The following is a 23997-nucleotide window of genomic DNA, read 5'->3' as shown; positions in this document are numbered from 1 at the left end:
AATTTATAGGTTTTCAGCAGAGCATAACAAGGCCATTGCAGCTGATTTGATGAAAGCGATTAAAGTTACGAGTTGCAAGTTCAAATGCGGGGGCCCGTCCGTAAAAGCCGGGCAGCAACTATCATAAATGGTTGGCCATATGCAGAAGCTCCGAAACTGCGGTATCTGATGCGGGAAGTTGTAATATCGATTTAGCCCTAGCATCGTGGCTCGGCCGCCAGCGAGTTGGATTCGCTATGGTGAGCATGGTACCTATCTCGTCTACGTCACTGTTACTAGCTACGTTCGCCACCTTCGAGCGCAGGTGTAGCTAGTTACGTTCCCGCTGAAACAGGTTCACTCATCTGTCTACATGTGCAGAAATTTGCGAATTTCCATTTTAAGTAAAAAGTGCTGATGCATTTAATGCCATGAATAGGTAAATCACCTTGATTTACCTACCTCTACACGAGGCTACTCGCTACGGGGTATCACTCGAGGAAGCAGCGCTAACCTTCTACGGACCCGACCTTGCTGAATGACCTTCTTGTAGCAGTGTTAAACAGCTTGGAAAACACGTTACAAGGCCCAGTAAATGTTCCTCGGACAGTAGCAACGCCATGCTGCTACCTGTTTTGGCTTCGGCAGTTTAAACCATGTAGCTACGTAATAGTTTCAAGCTCACGGTTGCCGTGCGTGCATTAAATCGTGAACAACATTCCAAACAGCATTTTTTGGCCAAGCACCGTTGCCTTGTATACATATTATGGAATGGATAAGGAGTTAGTATGTCGACCACAATGTTTATGTCCTCGTTCTTGAGGTTAAAAATGGGAGCCGGCTTGGCCCATCAGGAGCCATGAAATAGCTCCTTCTAAGCCAAAAAGCCTGATTACGTGTTTTATCGGTCTGTTTTTGATAACGAATTTCTTTGCCTTGCTGCGTGTCTGCCAGTATGGAGGAAAAAAACACTAACCTTGTTGAATCCTACCGACTAGCTGCCGTGCGCGCATCCCAAAGATTATACGCGCCTTGAGGTTAGATTACCAGTGTATCGTGTTTATGCTACCTAGTATCATTTGAATAAATTGAAGTAGCCACAAGCAGCGGTTGATCCTCCGGAAGTTATTGCAAAGCTAGTGCCCTCGCCACTGGCGAAGGACGCCCTTGGAAGCGCATGTCTACGCCTACTTCATAGTCGATCATGGTTGATGTATGTCTAACATCCTATCATCTATCTCCCCACGAATGCGTACGGAGAAAAAGGTTGAACTACCTTAGATGTAAGCAATGAGCGCAAAGCAATGATTACATGACATACATTGACATAAGTGTACCTGATAAAAAAAGGGAAGGATGGGCGCAGGTTCGCGTTTTGGACAGGGTGAAAGCGGCAGCCCACCATCAGCCGAACCTTCCGAAGACGCTATAGAAGCAAACGAAAATGAATCAGGCTCTACATACAGTGAAAAGCTAGCCGCAGGACGGGGCGCTGAGGTGTCCGACACGGGGCGCGTCGTCGTCGAGGATGCCAAGCTGGTAGACGTCGCATTCCTACTCGACGGCACGGAGGGACGGCGAGATGTTTTCAAAATTCTGTGCGATAACCTAAACGTCACAGACGCAATCGTTCGCAAAAAGCATTCGAGCGTTAGCATCCGTGCAGCTTTTGTGGGCTCTAGCAGCTGCCTTGTGGTAGAGGACATTAAGCGGCTGGGCGACGAAACATTCAGAGAGGCAATTACTGAAATACTACATCTGGGCGGCGCAGCGCAAAAACACCAAGATTTTTTCCACCCCCTGGAGGAGGTGGCAAATATTGGCTGGTCGGCCAGCAACCGACTGCTCGTGCACGTCTCAGACGCTCATGATATAAGCTCTGGTGGCAAAGGGGACACCAGCGATACCGGCTATGTCACAGCTCGCAGGACCCGGCACGCGGCTATTTTACGGCGGCTCCGAAAGGAATGCGGCGTGCAGGTGGGTGCATGGGGGGTTGGGCCGACCGGCGCGCCTTTGCGTTTCCGCGCTGTGGCCCACCTTTCGCCGCGCCAAGGCTGCCATTCCGGCGGCCCCAGTACCAAAAGCGGTGCAAATTAGCCCTGTATAAGTATGCGTGCTGCTGCTATTGAACGGTTTGCTTCCCAGCCTTGTGTCTTACGCCGAGGCAAGCTACTGAGGCATCTGGCCTTCATGTGCATCACTGCGCTTGAGACCTTTCCCCCTACTTACCACGGTCCTAGCCTTGACGCTTTTTATCCTGTCTCTAGAAACTCGTGGAACGCCTGTTGCCGCAAACCGCCCGCAAACCGCCACTGCCATCGCTGCAAGAGAAGCCTCGGCGCGGGCCGTTCAATTACTGCTTCCCTTAACCCGTCTCTTGTGCGCTGTTGCTGAAATAGAAAAGGGTACCCACTGCTTTTTACCCACGCCATCAAAAGCTCCCATTTCTTACGTGTATAACAACTGCCTGACCTGTGTTTCCTGCACGTCTGCAGCTATACTATCTTGCGTATTTCAACCAAAGCACCCAGCAGCTGGTTGAGGAGCTCCGTCACGAGTGTGGTAAGGAGGCTGGATCTGGGTGGCTGGTTTCGGAGCAATTGGACGCGCCGGAGGCGCTGCCCACCAAGGTGGCGGAGCTCTTGGTGGACCTGCTAAATACGGCGGGAAGCAGCAACCAGCAGACCGCCGCCGCTGCGGGGGCCGTGGAGGGCGGTGCCAATGAGGAGGCGGTCTTGGTGCAGGTTCCCCAACGACACAAGGTACCGCTCCCGCTGTTGGGGCTTGAAGCCAGCCGATCCGCCCACAGGTACCGTACTTCTTCTAACACAGAGGAAGGTACTGGAGACCCCGATGGCGCCGCATCATCGCTAGAAAGCCTCCGGCCAGAGGAGGCTGCTACTGCTACTGCTGCACGCGTTGCTACTGCAGCTACTGCAGCCCGGCAGGGCGTGGGTTCCTCGACCGCAGAGGCGGGTGCAAAATCGAAGGTGGGGAGTAGCCGTGGCGGCCGTGGGGAAGATACGGGACGTAGCCTAAAGAGCAGCCGCAGCGGCCGAACGCCGTCGGATGCCGGCACGGGAGCTAGCGAATCCAAAAGCCGTCCATCGCTAGGGACAGGTTCCAGTCGGCGCAGCACCACTTCATCTTTCGGCCCCCCGCCTCACAGCGCCCACCTGCCTTCTGATGCGGACGAGTCCGGAACTTACAAGCTAGCTGCATCATCGCAAATGCAAACACGACTACCGCCGGAGATTGGCAGCAGTAGCGGCGGTGGTGGTGGTGGCGGCAGTAGCGGTGGTGCTAGCGGCCAGCACAAGGTTAGGACGCCGACGCCGCCGACACTGTCCAACTGTCAAATCGATGGAAGCATCCGTGGGTCCAGGATCTCCCAGCTGCTCGAGCAGCCGCCGCCGTCTGCTGGCTCCGGTAACGGCTCCAGTCGCCGTGAGAGCCATCGGTCGTCTCTGGCCGCTAGCCATGCATCTAGCACCATGGGTGCCAGACCTCTCAGGAGCAGCCCAATGCCAGAGCTGGAAGCCCGTAGAAGTAGCCGAGGCTCCATCTACAGGAGCCCGAAAGCGCTGTCGGCGGCGTCTGACGCCCCTGGGACCAGCTCAGGGCCGCTCAGGAAGGGCAATCGTGCGGAAGGGCCTGGACAGGGTGGAGAAGGCGCCGGAGGAGGTCTGACCCCAGCCGGTCCGAGCAGAGCGCCGTCGGAGGCCGGCTCATCGCCTTACAAGGCTACTGAGCTCGGATGGAGTCCTTTGGAAACCGGTCCCGGCCGTAGCTCGAGTCGCAATAGCGCCACCGGGGCATCATCGAATGGCTGCACCAGTCGAAAACACAGTGGGCGTGTGGCATCGGGTGCATCGACCAGCCGGATGGCGCATGCGCCCGTGAGCGGCACCGCGGCCATCGCGGTGGCCGGAGGCTCATCCAGCCAGGGCTCCTGCGCGCATAGGAGCGGACTGCCGTTGGAGGGGTCTGGCGTGGCGAGTACGAGCACCGACGCTATTGGTGCTGGGGGAGATCATCTTCCGGTCACCCTGGGTGGCGTTATGGAGCGGAGCGGGCCGTTCGGCTCCAGCCAGCGGATTCCAGTGGTACAGCAGACTCAGAAGGTCATTGCCCCAAGCAGCACATCGGCTGTGACACCGCTGCTGCCCTGGGTACGTGAAAGGAAGGGGTTCGAGGAAAGGGAGGTCCTATGAGGGAGAGAGAAGAGAGGGAGAGGTGGAGCCCTTCTGCGAGGCTTCCTTGTCGTTAGTTCGTGACAAGTAGTGGCTGTATGGATTGTGCAGGAGGATTCACCAGGGTTGGAAGATAACAGCCAGGCACTGATGACAAAATTCTTCAGAGAACCTGCTGTAGGGTTGGTTCGTCGTTGCTGTCTGTCAATCCTCCATGCAGTTGTATCACCACTCATGCCGTACAAAGTACCCGCTCACGGCGTCCAGTCTGCTGTGCCAGCACCCTACTGGGTTTTCGATGCCTCTGTGTTTCGTCGCCGCCCTTGCCCTTCCTTCGAAGCGCATACGGCCTATGTTTTTGCACGCGCTCGGCTACATGCATTCCAAAGTGCCCCTGCTTCACGATTCATGTCCTGATGGTTCGAAATTGCGTGCAGTCGGCCCGTGCGTTGAAGGACTTCAAGGCCGAGATGCGGGCTGCTTGCTTCATGTTGCTGGACCCCGCCGACGACCCGCTGACTGGCCGACTGGATTCAGGTAAGCGATAAGAATGCGGGTTGCCTTTGCCTGCCTGGCCCGTAGAAGGCGTGTACACGCGCCCTGTCAAGGGGCCCACTGAGCTCCAATTCCGACAGCTGTGCACTCGTATCAGGCAGTACTTTTGGCCTTGGCCCGTAGCCCCTGATGCACCGCTATCATGATGATGGTGGCTTTTTGGTGGTGCTTCGGTCCGTTAGGGTGCAAGCCGATGGACAGGGTTAGGGTAGCTGACATTGCCTCCCCCCGGTAGCCTGAGCTTGCAGCTCCGTGCATCGTGTGATGTACGTACGCACACACACACACACATGCGTACTGCATACCCGTGGACGTCTCTGTGCCATCACACCCCGTTTCCTTGCCCTCTTCCACAGTGTTCGCCTTGCCTCCGGAGTTGTGGCCTGTGCTGCCTGCTGGTGCGCTGTACTGCCTGGAGGCCGCCGACCCACGGGCCACTTTCCAGTACATGCAGCACCGTAGCTTCCCGACGACCAAGGTGCGAGGCCCTCCCTTTCCCGCACCACGAGCCGCCGGGAACGTGCGGGCGCGCACGTTTGCATGTGTGTGCCTGTGTTCGACGCGTGTTCCATGATAAATCTGCTGCTGCCTGGTCCGGCTGCTAATATTCTGCATTACGGCCGGTCTGGCTTTGCTTGTTTCTTTCATTTTTTTGCTGACTGCGGTCCATCACCTCCCCTCATGATAGGTACGTTTGTCCACGTACTTTGGCAAGTGGGGTCGACATCTGGTTGACTTCGTTGTTTCGTGGCAGCCTACTCCGCGCGCTGAGGCGGCCTGGCAGCTGGAGGGAGGAAAGCAGCCGCCATTGCCCTGGGAGCAGAGGCAGGTGGTGGCGCACACGACCAACGGTGAGGGAAGGGGCTGGCGGGAAGGAAGGTTGTGGAGGACGATGATGGTGGTGCATGAGTGTGCAAGGTAGTTTCAAGTTACAAGTTCCGAACACATGTGCAGGGCGTCCATGGAAAGGGGGACTCCTTGAAGGACAGAACGCAACTCCCGGAATTCGAACCCATGGCCTCTCGCACTCAAGGCGAGATTTGCACCACTAGAAATTATAATTTATTTGGAAATTTCCTGTAACCACCTTACTTCTGTGTAGTTGAGGAAGAGTAATCGACATTAGCTTAACTAACGAGCGTAATGGGATAAGTGGGATAAGCCCATTAAGTGCTCTTGCGTCCCAAATTCTATCTATAGGCCCTAAAACCCCTGAAACCCTAAATGCCCCCTTGAGATACATTTCCCTCCGCCGCTCTGTTATGTTCATGCTTACGTCTCTCGTCCCCCTTATTTATGCCAGGCGAGTACCAGTACGCCAACACCCGCATGCGCTTCCGCGGGCCCAAGTCCACCGAGCCCGATTCGGGGCTTGTGGAGTACTGCGACGCGCACGGAGTGGACCTCTTGGATACCAAGGTGCGGGAAGGGCCAAGGAAAAGGGGCCTAGAGAAAAGGGGCCCCCGTGAAAAAGGGAAGGAGGGTCCCCCTGGCTAGGTGCGTGGGGAGGCGGCGTGAACACGAATATTATGTCAAGGATGAACCTGCTCAGCAGCTGCCAGGCAGGGCAGGCTGCTCTCCTCCTTCCAAGCCGTCGTACCTCTGAGCAAAGCATCACAATTGTTTCACCGGCACCGTGACATCTGTCGATGGACTCTGAATGCACCGTCGACAGATTTCGCACATAACAGCTCTGATGCCTTTGTTGGGGGATTTCGCACATAACAGCTCTGTTGCCTTTGTTGGCCCCCATCCCTCTGTGCTATTTGTTAAGGTTTTAACAACTCCCTCGTAGCCAACTACACCTCTGCTCGTATACGTAAACTTAAAAATTTCTAAATCTTTTCCATCTCTGAATATAATAATAATAATAATAATAGTAATAATAATAATAATAATAATAATAATAATAATAACAATAATAATAATAATAATAATAATAATAATAATAATAATAATAATAATAATAATGGGCCACAGCTGGAGTGTGCATTCCAATCCAGTGCCCCAACACCGAGACATCGCTGAGGGATATAATATCGAATATAGGATTTGAATCCTTGTCCAGCATGCCACAAGTTCAGCAACTTAAAAAGTTGGCTTGGGGTATGGTCATGGGACCAAATTGCAGGGAAGAGTTATCTTATGATGCAAGAGAATGGCTGCGACGTCTGCCTTACGTCTCTCCCGAAAGCCTCCTACCCTCCCATTGCGCCCCCTGTCCTCCAATACTCCTCCTCGTCTGTTTCTTTCCCCTTTCGCATCGCGCCCTTTTCACAATCCTGCTCCCTGCTCCCTGTTTTTAGGCCGCCAACGAGACCGCCCCACGCAACAGTGACAAGGACCGCGAGGCGCACCTGGTCGACCCGCCCCGTCCCAACACCTGGGGAGAGCTGGCCAGACGGCCGCTGATCAGCAACCTGCGCAGCCGCGGAGGTGGGGCGTATGTCCACCACGTCACATACGACTATTCCAGTAAGTGGGCGGAAGGATTTGAAAAATGCAGCAGGCCAGGAATTCCCTGATAAGTGGCCTGGAAAGCGTTACCCAATGGATTGACATGATAAGGTTATTATCCATCTTTATAAAAGAAAATCCTCTCAGGCAGCGGTCCGCTGCGGCATTCGTCGCCCCATGGTTAACGAGCGTCGAAGGGGTGTCGAAGGAGGTCGAAGAGTCTCGGACAATCGCCGATTTGCAATCGCTCCGTAGCAACGGAAGAATGCTCTGAACACATCAAGTTCAGACTTCGTTTGTAACAATCAAATCTTATTAATGTTCGCACCTGCATAAGACAGATGCTATGTGTTTCGTCTGGATGCTTCTTGCCTAAATCGCCTGGATTTGGATCTAATGTTGCAATCTTCCCAGCGGTTGCTGTCAGAAAGTTCAAGTACTGATTAGCTATATAAAAAGATATACAATAGCCATAAAAGCGTGGATTCCGGACATTCCGGCCATTGCGCTCCCTCGCAGATCTTCGCACCAGCTGTGGTCGCCGCGTCCCCTCCGGCTACTTCTTCACGCTAGTCCCCACCGCGCTCAGCATCCCGCCAGATGGACCTGGGGGCCCGACCCGTAGCCGGCCCTCCTCTGCCGGCCGCGCCTTCTCCGCGGCACGTCAGACGTGCAGCCTCACCTCCACGACCAGCTCCGCCTCCGCTGCAACCGCCGCCACCGCCACCACCTCAGTCGCCCCAAGCACAACGTCAGCATCGTCGTCATTGCTTCGGAAAATACGAAGCTCGATAGGAACAGAGATTCTGAGTGCCCCACCGCGTCCCGCAACGCCGTCGCCATCGCCATCCAACGCCAGATGGCACGGCGGTAGCAGGGATGGCGGCGGCAGCGGCGGCGGCAACAGCGGACGGCCGGCGGCGGCAGCTATGGCAACATCAGTGACGGCGCCCAAGCCGGTGACCTTGGTGGAACTCGATGTGCTCAGCCTCGCGCCTAAGGACCGTTGGCGAACTTACGACGTGCCGTTCAAGCACCCAATTCATTCGACGCGGGCGCAGGAGCTGGGCGCGCAGGAGGCGAGGGCGTCGGGGCGGGGCGTGCGTACGTTTAGCGACTCCGCCGCCGTCATCAAGGCGAGCACGTGTGTACGGCAGATGGTCGGGTTGGTGCGAAGATGTGGATCGAGTGCGGTGTTTGTGGGGGGTGTACCGAGCAGGGCACGCACCTAACGGCGTACGTCATGCAAGGGCGACCTCCAGTTGGTTTACTGACAGACTTGTGCTTATGCCTTCCCTTGTTCAATTGCCCTGCCATAACCTGTAACATCTAGGAAAGCAACATTTTTAATCATTTTTAATCATTTTTAATCATTTTTATCATTTTTATCATTTTTATCATTTTTAATCATTTTTAATCACGTGGTGGATTTACTCTCCTTTACAGAAGAATTGACACGCGCACTCCTTGCCCTTGCCCCCTCCTGTGTTGGCTCCTGTGCTCCCCTCCTGTGTTCCCTGCCCAGATCTCCGAGCAGGAGCTCCGCCTCCCCCGCGCCTTTGTCCCCGGCCCCGTGGTGGTTCCCCGCTGGGAGGACATTCCCCGGCTGTATGCGGAACACATGGAGGCGGCCAGGGGCCTTATGCCGGTCACTGAACTGGGTGGGTGGTGAAGGGGGCGGGGGGGGAGGGGGGAGGGGGGAGGGGGGGGAAGACCGGGGAGAGGGGAAGGAGGGGCGAGGGGGGAGGAGGGGGAAGACCGGGGGAAGGGTAAGGAGGGGCGAGGGGGGAGGAGGGGGAAGACCAGGGGGAGGGTAAGGAGGGGCGAGGGGGGAGGAGGGGGAAGACCGGGGGGAGGGTAAGGAGGGGCGAGGGGGGAAGAGGGGGAAGACCGGGGGGAGGGGAAGGAGGGGCGAGGGGGGAGGAGGGGGAAGACCGGGGGGAGGGGAAGGAGGGGCGAGGGGGGAGAAGGGGGAGAAGGTATCAAGCTGAGAGGGGGAGGGGGGTATGGGTGGAGCCCTGTTCTGGGTAGGTGGGTAGGGATGGGGGTTACGTAATGTGAAGCGGGATGGCTATGGTGATGGAGAGTCACTTAGGGGGGGGGCAGGGGGAGGGACTACCCCGAGATGTAATCCTGAGCTGAGCGAGTGGACGACGTGGGAAAGCGAGGGCGTGACTCAGTCGTGCAAAACCTTACATGTATATGCGGACAAAGGCTGCGTGCGTTTGTACGCGTTTTTCTGAGCGGTGCTCCAAAACACTCTCCTTCATCGTGCGCAGTCATGTTCTCGCTTAAAACAAACGCTGGCATGACGATGTTAGACGGCCTCTAGAGATGAATATGACCATTTCAGCCGAACTCCTTCGATATGTTCTAAACAAAAGGCCCCTCAGTCCTCCAGATTGAGCACGGAATGGGAACGGAATGAACGCCAAATGAAGGGATTCCCGGGAAATCGAGGGGGACCGGTTTACAGAGAATATGTGCGCGCGCGCGTGTGTGTGTTATACACCTCCTGGGGTTGCGTTACCCCCCAAAGGTGTAGTAACCTAGGGGACGTACCTGTTTGAAATAGGTAAGCATCGTAAAAGACGCATAAGAGAAAATCTGAACGTGGGTTTTTTTACTGCAGTGAAACGCAGAATGAATGCCGCTGTAACGCTGTTTCTTGATGCTATCGGAAGGCGGCTACTTGTGGCAGCTGGACCGGCCTGCCCCCCTATGCTTGCCAGCTACTTCCCCATGGACGTCATGATCTCCCGCGGCTTTCATCGCTGCCCTCCCAACATTTTTTCTTCTCCCGTACAACCTGTACATGCCTCCCTACAGACATGTACGGCAGCTCCAAGCTGCACATGCTGATCTACCACCTGCAGTGCGCCGCGACGCTAGAGTACGACAGGTGGGCGTCCTGAGATTGGCTGATTACACGCGAGTGACGAGCGATGTGTCGCGGCCCTATCCGCTTCTGTCGTAGTTGGTAATCCTGTCATTGCCTTTCCGTGTTCTCTCTCCGCCCTCCCCTTCCCTTTACCTCCTGACGAACTCCCCTGCCGCACCGCCATTTCTTCTCTCCCCCTCCCCCCCGCCGGGCTGCAGGCTGGACGCCAAGTTGCTCCTACTGCCCCAGATGGCCCGCCTGGGTTGTAAGAGTGTGGAGATCGATGCATGGCTGCAGGTGAGGGGGGCGCGAGGGAGGGCCCGGGGGTGGGGTGGGGTGGGGTAAGGTTGAGGTAGGAGGCAACGGCGGCTGAAAGGCGGGGGGAGAGCAAAGGATAACTGCGAATGTGGAGCATTGAAAGCGGCGGCAATGCAGGAAACGGAGAGGGCAAAGAGACGTGGGGCAGAGGCTGCTGGGCTCAGGTGCTGTCGTGGGTCGATCTTCCTACTTCTCCGTCGGTCTTGCGCCCTCTCCCACCCTTCGTAACCGCTGCAGGCCATTATAGAACACGCGTCATACTTGTACGACAAGTTACGAATTTACGATACATCGATCTGGGCCGTCAGCGAGCAGAGCTCCAAGCCGTGGCCGCTGCGAAGCAGCCTTGCAGCGGCGACGACGCTGCTGCCTCCGCCGCCAGCGGCCACCGCCACTGCCCCTGGGCATCGCGAAGGCTGGGTGTTCCCTGATCCGCTAAAGGACACAGCGCACGCATCGTGCAGCGCTGTGAATGCAGCGGCCCAGCCCCGGCCGGAGCTACGTGAGCAGAGGGTGCCCGTGCAGCGGGTCACGCAGGCAGAGTGGTCGGCAGTCGCGAGGGTCATGCGACCCACCCGCCATGCCACCCTGTACACGACCTGGGTGCGCTTGAGGTGAGATAGCAGATCCTATATTGCCCTGGTCACATCAGTGCTGAAGGTTTTACACGTGGCGTTCGAATTTTTACGGTTCTCTTCCTCCTAGGTGCACAGCTTGTTTTTACCTTGTTTTTACCTTTTTTTCGTGTTCACTCGCTCATGAACCATGATATGGTTGGCGCTTGGACGCCTATGGCTGCTGCGCAAGGCCGCTGATGACGGGCATGAAGACTGGCGGCGGCGGCGGCGGTTGTGGTGGCGGCGGTGGCGACGGCGGCGCCTCAGCTTCGCACAGCCACGCGGGTAGCATGATTTCTGCGCCATCAGATGCGGGCGCCACCGCCGCTGGTCTTGACGACGGCATGCCGACAGCAGTAATGTACGACCCGTACAGTCACGGCGCAGTCAACCGAGAGGTGCTAGAATATCTGCCCAAGGTGCGACAGGGGCCGATAGTGGAGGTGGGGCCTTGGGGATTTGTGCTACGTTCGCGGAATAGCTGGGACTTATGAGAGCCTCTTGAGCCGTTTTTCAGGGTTGCTGAGGTCGGCGGTTTATGACGGCGGCAATTCATCAGCTTCCGTACTGCTGTGCACCGTGATTAGGTGTTGTTACCCCCTGCTGCTTCCATTGTTCCCAGCCTCCACCGTCAGTTACCCTTCCCCTCTTTATTTTTGCTAAAACCCTAAAACCCTAAGGAATCGATTTTATGCCCATATATATTGTGCTGTTCACCTCTATCGTATATTTGGGAAGATTAATATTTCCGGGTAGTTACCATATTTACCGGAGGATTTACGTCTAATTTACATTGTTACAATTAACACTTCTGGGATTTGTACTCGTATAATATTTTAGCTGGTTAAAAGAGGTTTCCCCACAAGAGACGAAGAATCAAGACTTTAAAAAATTACAGTAAATCTTTAATGCTTCATCTGTAACCCTCTCCAACACGCATGTGCTGTGTGTGGCCCTCGCTTCCTCCCCTTCCGTCCCTTCCTAACCCCGTCCCTGGTCCGGCCCCCCAGGACCTGGAGGCCATGTCCTCCCCCGACTACGTGGCCCCCGTCCCCGCCACCGGCAAGAAGATCAAGCAGCGCGGCTACCGGGGCGAGGGCCCGCTGCCGCCGGAGCTGGTGGCCGAGATGCCCACCGTGCACCGGCCGGTGAGGTGCAGGGGGGCGGATGAGACACCGCTGCCGCCCGAGCTCCAGAAAATGGACTTGTGGAATGTCAAGAACAAGGCGGAGCAGGTAAGTTCGCCGTGCACGACTCTTCTCCTTGCTGTCGCTTGCCGGCTTCATGCGCGGCTCGCACGGGCTTGAACCTTGTGTTGTAAATTGAGGAAAGAGGACATATAATGCAAAGTTTTGTGAGGGGAAGGAAACGTGCCTGGCCTCCATGCCTCCACTATACCGTGGTGGCAGTTGTCACTAACAAGAATACGTAGGTATTGCCAGCATGAACCGCTCCTACTTGCCCGCGACCAGGCTGCTTCCATATCCAGTGCCTCTCGCCCCAAGTGCTCAAAGCCCTGCCGTGACTTGCGTCGGAAACACCACCTACACCACCGAAGTTGAAAAACCGACGTGTGGGGCCCATCCCGAAACCTTTCGAGATTTCGGTGTCCCCATCGGATTTCAGTGAGCTCGTGGCTTTAGTGCCCATGCAGGAGTTGCTGAGTCTCCGATGCGGCTTTGTCTTCTAAAAACCCCCCCGGCATTCCCCACGCTCTGCTGGATCCCGTGCCCCTGCCCCTGGCCCTACCGTCCAGGCTTCCCCCCGGGCCCCTCATCCCTCCGGGGACACCGGGGCTGTGAGGACGAGCCAGGTCGCGGTGCACCGGCTACAGGTCAGTGGTGGCACAGGCAGGCATACAGATAGACAGAAAGATAGATAGACAGAGAGACAGACAGAGAGACAGACAGACAGACCTAATCGACATATGGACTGAGAAACGAGCAAGACGGCAGAGGCAGGCAGACAAACAGACAGACGCGGCTAAATCGTTGGTTGTTTGGGGCTGACTGGTGTTTTTGCATGAGGGGTTGATTTACAAAATGCGGCAAGAGGTAGCGAGGGGCAAAGAGGACGCGAAGAGGTTCTGAATTGGTATCGTATTAGCTTAATTGCTTGCCTCCTGAACGCCAGAGTCGCCGCAAGGGGTATACATATAAGGGCTGCGAATGGAATTCTTAGGGTTTCTTCGTTTGTTGCCGCTGATGCGTTTGTTACCTTCGCTGGTACCGCTTTTGCCGCTAAAATCTGCTGCTTTTACGCAGCCTGGGATGGAGCGGCCCTCGCCCTGGTAGATTCGTAGCGACCTTGCCCGCACCTCACGTCTTCTATAACCGCCCATTCGAGGAAAAATAACAGATCCCACCGACATAACCTTTGGCGAGTCTCTCTCCCTACCCCCATAACTCGCGCTCCAGATGGCCAAGGAGTTCGCCGCAACGCGTCAGGCGGCTGTACGGAAGTCCATGCAGCTGGCAAAAGGTGTGACGCCGTTTGATGAGCCCGATGCGCCGTACTACGGCTCCGACGTAGCCGAGGATGAAGACTCATGGACAGATCTGAGTGAGTGCTGCCTGAGGAGGTTGGCGGTGGGGGCGACTTAAGCAAGGCTGGCGTTTGGGCGGGCGGGTTGTAGCTGCCGCCGCGGAATGCGGTTACAGCCTTACGGTTTAGGCCTCAGTCTAGGCCTCAGTGACATGATGTAATCATTCCATGCATTAGTTCATTTGCAGGTCATAATAGATGGATGCCTTCATATAAATTGACGCCCTAGGGATTAGGGTTAGGATGCGTACATTTTACATGGTTTTTGGCATTTTGCGGGAGAAGGCTAGGGCATTTGGCTTAGGAGATTGGGGGCAGGAGTGCAGGGCGGACTATCGCATGCAGGGGCGAGCATCCGCATCCCCAATGTATCTCCCCAGGTAAACGGCCAACGTTAGCTCCCGTAACAAATTGCCTCACAACTGCTGGCTTCGTCCTTCTCACCCCTTCAATTTCTTTGATCATCGTACTTGTGACCCTCCTCCCGCTCCCACGGCCCCTACCCCCGTGTCCTTTTCCTTTTCCTCTCTTTTCCTTCATCTTCTCATTTTGCTCTGACCCTGGCCGGGCTTCTGTTCTACAACAGTCTCCAGCCGGCCAGCTACTGCGACCCAGACCGCTGATGATTTGGGCCAGTCGACCCCTGAGGTAAAGGCCCAGCCACGCTGCTCGCAGACTCACTCACTCGCTGCCGGCGGGGCAGTCTGCCTTAGATGTCAGCAGTATTCCTTTGTTTTGTTGTCTAGGTTATGCCACTTCCCTTTTCAGCTCCCACTCCGTCCTCAACCCAACTTCCCAACCATATCAGCCGTCCATGCCACCAGTCCTCGGGGCCCTTTTGATTGCTGGCAAACTCGGGCTGTATATCAACTCGGGATCTTCGTTGTAGTCGTTTGGTGTTGGGATGGTGAGAAGGGTGGTGGTGTGTGTAATGGTGATGGTTTTGCTCCGTGCCCCCACAGGACGCTGCCCATGTGAGGGAGCGGGAGAGGGCAGCTGCTGAGGCGGCCGAGGCACGGAGGCGGCTGCTGTCTAACGGGCCATTCAAGGGCCGCGAGCAGGTCGGGGATTACATGGGGATGACGTGGGCAAGGGCGGGAGCGGAGTGGTGCCCCATCCGATGTTGCTTGTAGATGTTGAGGTAGCGGGAAAGGCAGAGATGAGGAAAAGAAACGCGGGGAAGGGGAGGGCGCTGAAGGCCGCAGCATTGGAGGTAGTCGGCCGTGAGGTAGCGAATTCGCACAAACCTCCAGCCTAGCTGATCTGCTGAAACATGGGGCCACCCCTGGAACCGGTATTGGGTGAACCCTGAACGAGTGAACCGCCGGGAACATAAACAGGTGAAGTTGGGGAAAGGGCTAAGCAGGGCCGCAGGTCTGCGGTAAGAGACATGGAAGTGGATGCATGCGAACAGGGTGAGCCGAAAACGCCGGTAGTAATGTTGTCGGCTCAATCAGGAGGCAATTGGCGTTGGAAAGCACGTGTTAGTTCTGCTCTTGAAGACCTGCCTGAAAAACACTATCCGCCCCAACGCTGTCGACGCCGCGAACCCCGCCGTTTTCCACGCACCTTCACGCCCACCCAAGTAACCCCCCCACCCACACACCCGCACCCACACAACTCCACCCACGCACTAAACTAAACGCCCCATCCAACCTCTCCTATACGGTATCCAACCTGTCAATCCTCTAAAAGATATTGGAAGACGCTCTACGGGCCGCCGAAGCCGCTCTCCAGTCCCTACGGCCTCGACCCCACGGCAGCGGCGTTGCCACTCCCATCTCCGAGCCCGATAACCTGCGCTTCCTCTTTATGGGCGAGGAGCCGCGCGATGTGACAGAGGCCTACCAGCCACCCCCTCTGGAGCATGGCCACCCAGAGGTCCTTTCCAACCAGTGGTTCAAGCACACGGGCAGCTTCTCCTCTACTCATGCACACACGGACAATGGCCCGGAGCCGTTCAGTCTGGAGAAGTTGATGCGAGACCCCAATGACCGCGGCTCGGATATCGACTCGGGAGTGGACGCCATTCCGCTCATCGACCTTCCCACGGGTAAGAGGTGGGAAGATGGAACTGAGGAGCGCGCATGGGGACGGGAGGGGAAGGGAGGGGAAGGGAGGGGAAGGGAGGGGAAGGGAGGGGAAGGGAGGGGAAGGGAGGGGAAGGGAGGGGAAGGGAGGGGAAGGGAGGGGAAGGGAGGGGAAGGGAGGGGAAGGGAGGGGAAGGGAGGGGAAGGGAGGGGAAGGGAGGGGAAGGGAGGGGAAGGGAGGGGAAGGGAGGGGAAGGGAGGGGAAGGGAGGGGAAGGGAGGGGAAGGGAGGGGAAGGGAGGGTGTGATGGCAGGAGGGAGGGTGCGCGTCCTCGGTGCATCCTCGCCGACCTCTCTGTTTCCGCCGTCACTGATTGAATCCATCGTCATCACTGTCATTTCTTTGTCAGCACCATTGCCATTCGTCACTGTCTCCACAACCTTCTTGCCACGTCCGTCCCCTGCCGCTTCCGCCCTGCTGCTGGCTATAGCTTCTTGAGCGAACATTCTGCAGGCATGTCGTGTTTGCGTCTTTCTCCATGTGCGCGTAGTTGTCTGTATGTCTAAATGCGTTTTACGTATCTGCACGCGCGCGCGTTTTTTCATTTGTGATCGCAGCCAAGGGCAGTATCTTTGGCGGGCCTCCCATCCCCGGTTTCCTGGGCCTTGCGGATTACGAAATGGCGCTGGCGCGTCGGCGGGCTATCGCGGGCGCCGAGGTGGTGCAGATGCGCACAAACGTAATCCCCAAACAGGACGTAAGTGAGGATGCAAGGGCTGTTTCTTTTTCTCCTACATACCCTGTGTGTCCCTCTATCTCGGGCCATTTGAACCCCCGGTGGAAATGTGGTTGTGACACCCCGTCGGGTGAGATGGGAGGGTTAGTTCCACAACACTTCCGTGAAGGGTTCCGATGTACGGCAGCATGAAGGTTTCGAAGTCGGGGCAGTTCTCCGTTATGTTTTGTGCTCACTGCAAGCAGTTGCTCCATCCCCCTGCTCGCTTCCGTAGTGCCCCTTTTCATACCTTTCATAAAGTTCTTGCCCGTACACAACTCAACGCGGTTGCGTCCCGCGCCGTACCGTTAAATTTTAACTGCAGAAGTGGTTTTCGATCGTGACCTTTCCACCCAACCAGACCCTGTCTTCCACGGACGATCGTGACACGCACGCAGAGTTGCAGTTTTTGCCTCGAAACCGCTGGCTGGTGTTGATGGCTTTTGACTTTTGCCGCCCCAGGTCTTCAACCTCTTGGTGGTGTACTGCAACTTAGAGCGCTACCCCGAGCAGCTGGCGATCCTCCAAGAGGCCATCAGTGCCCCGGTGTCTAAAACAGCAATCACCGCTACGGCACGTGCTATCGCAGCCAGGAACACAGGTGTAGGACCGGCCGCCGCCGCGGCCGCCGCCGCCGCAGCTACCACCGCAGCGCGTCAGGTGGATCTGGAGGCGGAGGCGGAGCGGCAACGTATAAAAGCCACTGCATGGGTGCTTGGGGTAAGAGTGCCTCAGCATCGTGGGTCGTGATATCCCGGATATGGCTTTGAGGCGGCGGGATGCGGACGGGAGGCATGTACCTGGCAAGAAAGACATCGCAACGGGAGGGATGCCTCCGGGACGTCTGCGCTGCGAAGTCGTGCCCTGATTTGGGACTAAGTGAAGTCTGGAAGGGTCACTTACCTACCTACCTACCTACCTACCTACCTACCTACCTACCTACCTACCTACCAACCTACCAACCTACCTGCCTACCTACCTACCTACCTACCTACCTACCCACCTACCTACCTACCCACCTACCTACCTACCTACCTACCTACCTACCTGCCTACCTACCTACCTACCTACCTACCTACCTACCTACCTACCTACCTACCTACCTACCTACCTACCTACCTGCCAGGTGACCTGGCGGCGCATCACCAACGAGACCTACACCTCCTTCCTGTGCCGGGTGCTGGGATGGCCGGCGGATGTGGTGGTTGCCATGCACCGCACCAGAGCCGCACACCTCATCGCGCGCGCGCTAGTTCGTGGCCATGACATGGGCTCCGTTTCCAAGCCCCCTCCACCACGCGAGCGCTGACGTCGTCAGTGACGAGCGACGAGCGAATGAAAGTAAGGCCACGGGTGGGGGAAGGCAGTGAAGGTGTAGATCAGGGCAGGAAAGGGCGCACAGGCCGGGCCAAACAAGTCCTGCTGGGCGCCAATGTGTGGTTCCGGCAACGAAGGTCCCGTTTCGCGATAAGAGGCGCTCTCGCGCGCACGGGTGCGAAAGTCTTTGCTGTGCTTGCTTTCTTCTTTCGTAACTAGCCGATGAACGCAACGAAGACGGCATGAGAAATCTATAGGCAACTAAGGGCACAGCCACGATTCAAGGTTCAATTGAGGCCGCTTTTGTGCGTACGTATATGGGGTGTGTGAACATCGCCGCATGTCTCTTTTTGCCAGTTTTTGCGCTCTAACTAGTGTTGTGTCAGTCGTCTGAGGATCGTGTTGCTAAAAAAAAACTCCAAGAGCGCAGTTCACGCTGTGGCAGGGTCGTTGGTGTAAGCAAGGCAACCCGGAGGCAGCAAATAAAAAATACGAAGGGAGGCTGCTATCTGATAGGGCTCTTGCTTTCATGCATTGCATTACGGAGGTTCGGGAACCGCGAAGGAGAGGTACCGGGGAAACCAGACGCATGGATAACTTCGGCTCCTGCACAGTGCCGCGTTTACTGCAAGCGTGCATGGCGCTGGCAGGGACTGGCTGATGCCATGCGGGCAGGGCGACCAGGGGCAGCTGGTCTCGGTCCTTGTGGGACTGGCAGGATGGTGCGCCGTAGTACCTGTGTCGGGAAGTGATCAGCAGCACTCACATACCTCGCGCGGGGGAACGCTTGGTGTATAAAGATGGCCCGTAGTTGGCCGGGCACATCTCCTCTCTATTTACAGGTCGTGCAAGTCGTGCAGGTCGTGCACGCTAAGGGTTAATCAGGGGTCCAGATCTCGAATCCGGCTGTTTGAAAAAGTTGCCGTAAATTTCTTGAAATATCCGACGATGGCATCGTCAGGATGGTCCTTAATGTTAGAGCTGAGCTGCGGTATGTCGCTCACGGGGGGTTGTTGGAGAGTAATCGGCACTCGTACATATAGCTCTGGAATGTGCGAGGCCAGGAATTGGCGGCCCTAGGGCCGCTTTCCCTCTTAGAACCTGTGTGTGTATGTGTGTGTGTATGTGTGTGTATGTGTGTGTGTATGTGTGTGTATGTGTATGTGTGTGTATGTGTGTGTGTGTTCTCTTTTAGCGTTGGCTTGTGTTGCGGTTACGGGGTTGGTTAGCGTGGCGGCATGCTGCTATGGACGAGGCGGATCTTCTTTACTATCGTCGTGTGTGTACTATCGGCTTTTTTATGGTAGTTCAATGTGATAATACTTTAATGAGTGAAATGGTATGTGTGTGTATGTGTATGTGTGTGGACTGTTTAGGCTATGGATAAGTGGGCCAAAGTAAGTGCCTGTCACGGACAGGCGCAACATCCGTTTCACCACCGAAGATGGAATATGTGCAAATATGCAGCAGGTGCCGCCGAAAAGGTGGTTCATTTGCACTCGCTCGCCTTTTTTTGCGCTTGGCAGAAAAGTTTCCTGCAACAAAAACGCGCCATTGATATACGTGTTGTGAAAGGAAAGCAGGCGCGCGCAATCGTGCGAGGGAAGATCGTTTTGCGATTGTTTTTCTACCGATTACTGACAGCGTTTGAATGTATCTGATTGCTTTTTGCTTGACAGCTTTCACTTTTTGCTTAATCACGTTTGACCGGCTTTGACTGCTTTGATCGTTTTGAATCGCTTTAGTAGCCTGCCCTTTATAGTTCGCCGAATGAGGCGAGGGTGGTTTACACCGCGCTTAACCCGCCGCTTTATCATTCTCCAGCATTCTCCAGCATTCTCCATGGTCGGAGTTATGTACCTCTTCATCGTCGAACCCGAGGATGGCTTCACTTTGTTTACCGCATTGAAAAATGGCCCTTTTCGGAGGGCCAGGAAGGGATGCACGAAGACGGGTAATGGGTGAAGCTCTGTGGAACGGCAATTCTTTTGTCTTTGTGTTTATTTCTTACAGCAAGCCGAACTGGCGCAAAAAATGCAGAGCGTGCTTGACGGTGTTTTACTGGAGATAGAGGGTGCGTTATCAAGATCACCGCTACATGTTTCGCCGTTTTTCTCACTTCAGAAGAGTATATGTACGGGAAGTAATAATTCTGCTGTACGGCGGGTTGTATTTTGGCTGACTTTGCTGCAGCGTTTCGGCGTGTCCACACTGAAATCGCTTCAAAAATTACGATAGCAGGATGGCTGTCATTGTCTTAGCACACACATCTTATTACCGTATACATGACAAATTTTCACGGGAGGTCTTTTACCTAGGGCTGCGAGTAGGCAGGTCGGCGTAAGGCTGCAGGGGGTTGCTGTCCGCTGTCGGGCTGTATCCGACTATCGGACTCACAGTCTGAGTTGCTTGCTAGGAGTCAAGGCAAGCGTGCAAAATTGATGTGATGAGCTGGCGGCGACCAGGCCTCGCTTCTGGCTTCTTCCACCGTCACCGGCAACATCTATGGCCGTGAATGCGCTTGAAATCGGTTAGAGACGCACGTCGCCATGCGGACTGTGGTCTCACCGTGCAATTGCAATTTCGTCGTACAGTTCATCCCGTACAGACCAGCCTACAGCTGGTGCTGTAGGCAGTCCTTTCATATGCTTACAGGGCTGTAGCAACTTCTATACTGTGCGGCACACATATCATTTTTAAACACGCGCTATGCCGCTCTGCCAGCAGCTTTAGAGGCCTTTCAGCGGCCAGCTACACGGGCGTGTGCGCGCACGAACACACGAGCATGAACACGAACACGAACACCGCTTTCTTTCCGTTATGCGCAGACATGCCGCATGCCTGCTAGCGCTGTTTCTGCGGATAGAGAGAGACCCATCCTTACCAACCCGCACCACCCGCATGATAACTTACCATGCGTGTCATGGTTATGCGATGCCACGGTAGCTGCATGTACCATGTACCATGATGGCCAAGCGTTGAGGATTTGACTTAGTTTGATGGCCATGATTAGGGTTTTGGGGGCTGTGTGCCTGGTGCATTCCGTGTTTGGAAGGCCGGAAAGTGGACCCGGCAGTGCACGTGCTTTGGTGGACGGGCTCCCTCCTCGCGGAGTGCACATAAGACGAGGGCAGAGGGGGGACCCAGGCAGAGGGTTGTGCAGGCCTTGCAACTGTGTCTTAGAAACACAACTACGATAGGGAGTCCTAGCATCACCTTCATGCACACTTTGCCTTTGCGGTGCTTGCCTACACACAGGCTACGCAGCTGCTGGAATCTTCTCAATCGTGCTTATGTTGTTCTATTTCTCATTCTGGGTTTATCACATGCTAGTGCTTTTCCCAGGCACATGTTTGTTTCAAGCACTATTACAGCACACGATTGTGACAGCGTGTCCGACAGCCTTTTGGTGTATTAGCAAGCCCTGCTTCACCGTTCACGCCTCACTCCACATCTCCTTAATAGTCAACCTCTTCACAATACACGCAAACTCCAGCTTCTATGTGTTAGATTTTATTCATGATTTATAGGCGGCTAGATTGAGCATGGGACGTTCATTCCAGGCTCTTTGGAGCACCGGCGTGCTGTGCAGGGGCGTGCTGTGCAGGGGCGTGCTGTGCACGGGCGTGCTGTGCACGGGCGTGCTGTGCAGGGGCGTGGTGACGGCGGTGGCCAAGGGGCTCTTCGTTACAGAGCATATACAGCGCGGACAGTGGCAAACGCTCGCATGTGCCCTGAGGTTCGTTGCAGTGTATTGCTGTATGTACGCGTGCAACGCTGCTGAGAGGGTTCAGCCTCTGGAACTTGATGTAACTTTTTATTATTGGGTAATGCTTCAGGATCATATGCCCTGTAAAGGCACATGTAAAACTACCACTTGCGATGTGTGTTGTGTTGTGTGTTACATGGTCGTGGGTGCGTTCCCCGTACCTGCAAACCGCCCTAATACGAGCCGAGGGCTCAAGGGCTGCCAGATCGCCGATATAAGCACTATCCTACCTCGCACTTCAAACAAAACAAGTGATAAAGGATACTAACGACCAAAGGGAACGGTAGAGTTGCGGTGGGACCATATACGTTCCAGCATCCTTGCCAGGCGTTCAGGTTCCCACTTCATAGCGTCCTTCATGTGCTCGAAGCGTGGGAAATCCATATCAGATCTGATTTTGTCGTACACCGGACAGTCCAGCAAAATGTGTTTCTCATCATCATATGGCTATCAGCGCCGAGAGAATGTGAATGAGAGAGAGAATGTATGTGTGTGTATGTGTGTTTTACACCTTTTGGAGTTCCGTTACCCTCCAAAGGTGTAATGGGTCCATACGAGCCCTGAGGCAGCCCAAGGGCCAGTTTAGGCAGTGTTTTTTATAAATTTTATTTGGAACACATTATATGTTCCAAATAAGCAATACATCGGGATTCGGGGCTTAGAAAAAAAGGAATGTATTGAGGCCGACCCGTGCATTTTCATAACTTCATCTAAAAATGACGGGTCAGCTCTTTATGAAACATAGTATCTGAAGTTATAGGATAGCAATGAGGGGCCATGGATGGCCGTAAAAAGGTAACGTCCGTGAGTCAACGCGGCATAGCAGGGTATATGACTGGTCCAAACACAGCAAAGTATGCGCAAGCCAAGGGATCCAACCTCGAACAACCACCAAAGCAGCGATGTTACTCCTGACGGGGGCGTTTTGAACAGGGGTGCTAACGCCGCTAACACACCGGCGATGGCGCAGCTGCCAGCGGTAAATTGGGGGAGTTCTGGGGGGCCCGGAGGCTAGGCCTATAGCCCTAAGGCCCTGAAATAAACAAACGCAAACAAACGCAAAAGATAGGCTGTTATCCTATCACTCAACACGAGAAAAAGGAGAATATGTTGAACTAAGTGAACTACCCAGACTAGTGCGCCTGTTATTTCTGACTCGTTAGCCAGGTACTGTGATTAGGTTCGCCAACTTCAGCTGGTCAACCGCTACCGCGTCCTTCATAGCATGATCCACCTGAAAACCGACAGAAAGCTGTGCATGGTATATGCTGTGCAACCCAAGAGTACACGTTCTTCGTCTTCCACGGCTTGGGGCTCGCAAAACGTTCAACTCCTCTGCTCACGTGCAATCCCCACATAAGGTATGTTGCTTCTAGCGGCCCGAAACGTAAATTAAAACGCGTTAGCAACCGATGCATACTAACAGGGATGAACATATGGCATGCGGCAACCAGCTTGAATATAGCCGATGGAGACACCCGTTCACTTACAGCTGTCCTTCCCAAGCAGATTGCATCACATCAGCACCAGAAATAAAGACTTGGGATGTGCATAGAAGCTAGGAAGAAATGTTCGGTTTAGTACTGAAAACCCAGCTAGCTGCACCATGCACGTGAAGCATCAAGTTGGTTCAGGCAGCAGTTAAAGGTCACGACTTATTACTGCTTAAAGTATCAGGATCTGAACCTTTTTCACAGCGGCTGCGGGCTCAGCGTGGCCTATTGTAACGAAGGCCCTTAGTGGCGGGCAAGGTTACTGTACTTTAGCCTTCGGGGTATGCATTCAACCCCTCCTGCAATGCCCTGGCTTACAGCATTGAAACAATTTCCAGTTCTTACGTATTTCATAGTTTTTTCTTTCTGGAAACGACGATATCAGATTGCCGCCATATTAGTTAATTGCCGGTTTGGCGCTCTTTCACGTTACATCTGAATGTTATAGAAATATACGTTAATGCAATATTTTTTAACGCTATTAATTATTTTCCAAGTCGCTCGACGACTATCCGCTTGCTATCCGAACCTCTTCGCAACACTAGGGCTGGCCTAACAAGATCGGCATAGTTGAACATTAACCAGATGCGATCATGGTCCGGCTCAAATAAAGCGAGACTTTGTATCGCATATGACGTGAAAACTTCGGAAGCGTTCCCGTACTATACAAACATACGGCATGTGCGCAACAACCAGAACAATGCCAGCTGCAACGGTTTTCTACTTCAGCAAGGCGCATTGTCATGATATGACATAACATGAAACTTCTTACGGCTTGAAGAGGGTTTGGAAGCTCCTTAGTTCTACCCGTTCTCTTGGTCACCTTGCATTCGCTGCTGGTCTTGCACTGCACTCACTGTGGGCCAGCTTGGGCTGTCTATGGTTTTAGGACTGGGATGCCATCGCACAGCTAATCCGCCCAGTGCACAGTTTTATCCAAGAGCGAGAAACTGCGCGCGCAAGATACAGCGTTAAAAAGCTGTGATGACGTTACTCCTGAATAGATTTTTTTACAATTGCTTATAAGTGACGCTCTTAGAACAGCAGGAGCAAAGCAGGAGACGCG

At 54.9% G+C, this 23997-nt stretch overlaps 1 protein-coding gene across 1 annotated transcript; it reads left to right on the top strand.

Annotated features, from left to right (window-relative positions):
- Nucleotides 1–236: 236 nt before the first annotated feature.
- On the top strand, nucleotides 237–17661 carry VOLCADRAFT_92249 (uncharacterized protein; the record flags this gene model as incomplete). Its single annotated transcript, XM_002951723.1, has 27 exons — nucleotides 237–239; nucleotides 1786–1959; nucleotides 2478–2744; nucleotides 2914–2972; nucleotides 3425–4154; nucleotides 4613–4712; nucleotides 5087–5208; nucleotides 5419–5581; nucleotides 6034–6149; nucleotides 7037–7166; nucleotides 7707–7938; nucleotides 8176–8356; nucleotides 8713–8848; nucleotides 10017–10089; nucleotides 10287–10365; nucleotides 10624–11000; nucleotides 11194–11422; nucleotides 12014–12238; nucleotides 12760–12837; nucleotides 13421–13565; nucleotides 14134–14195; nucleotides 14510–14608; nucleotides 14888–14928; nucleotides 15311–15600; nucleotides 16195–16334; nucleotides 16815–17072; nucleotides 17479–17661. The coding sequence occupies 27 exons, from the start codon at nucleotides 237–239 to the stop codon at nucleotides 17659–17661; spliced, it is 4692 nt and encodes a 1563-aa protein (XP_002951769.1).
- Between the last annotated feature and the right edge of the window lie 6336 nt (nucleotides 17662–23997).

This window comes from Volvox carteri (assembly GCF_000143455.1).
Source record: "Volvox carteri f. nagariensis unplaced genomic scaffold VOLCAscaffold_25, whole genome shotgun sequence".
Taxonomy (NCBI): domain Eukaryota; kingdom Viridiplantae; phylum Chlorophyta; class Chlorophyceae; order Chlamydomonadales; family Volvocaceae; genus Volvox; species Volvox carteri.
The sequence above is the reverse complement of the archived record's forward strand: the minus strand, read 5'-3'. Positions and strand labels throughout refer to the sequence as shown.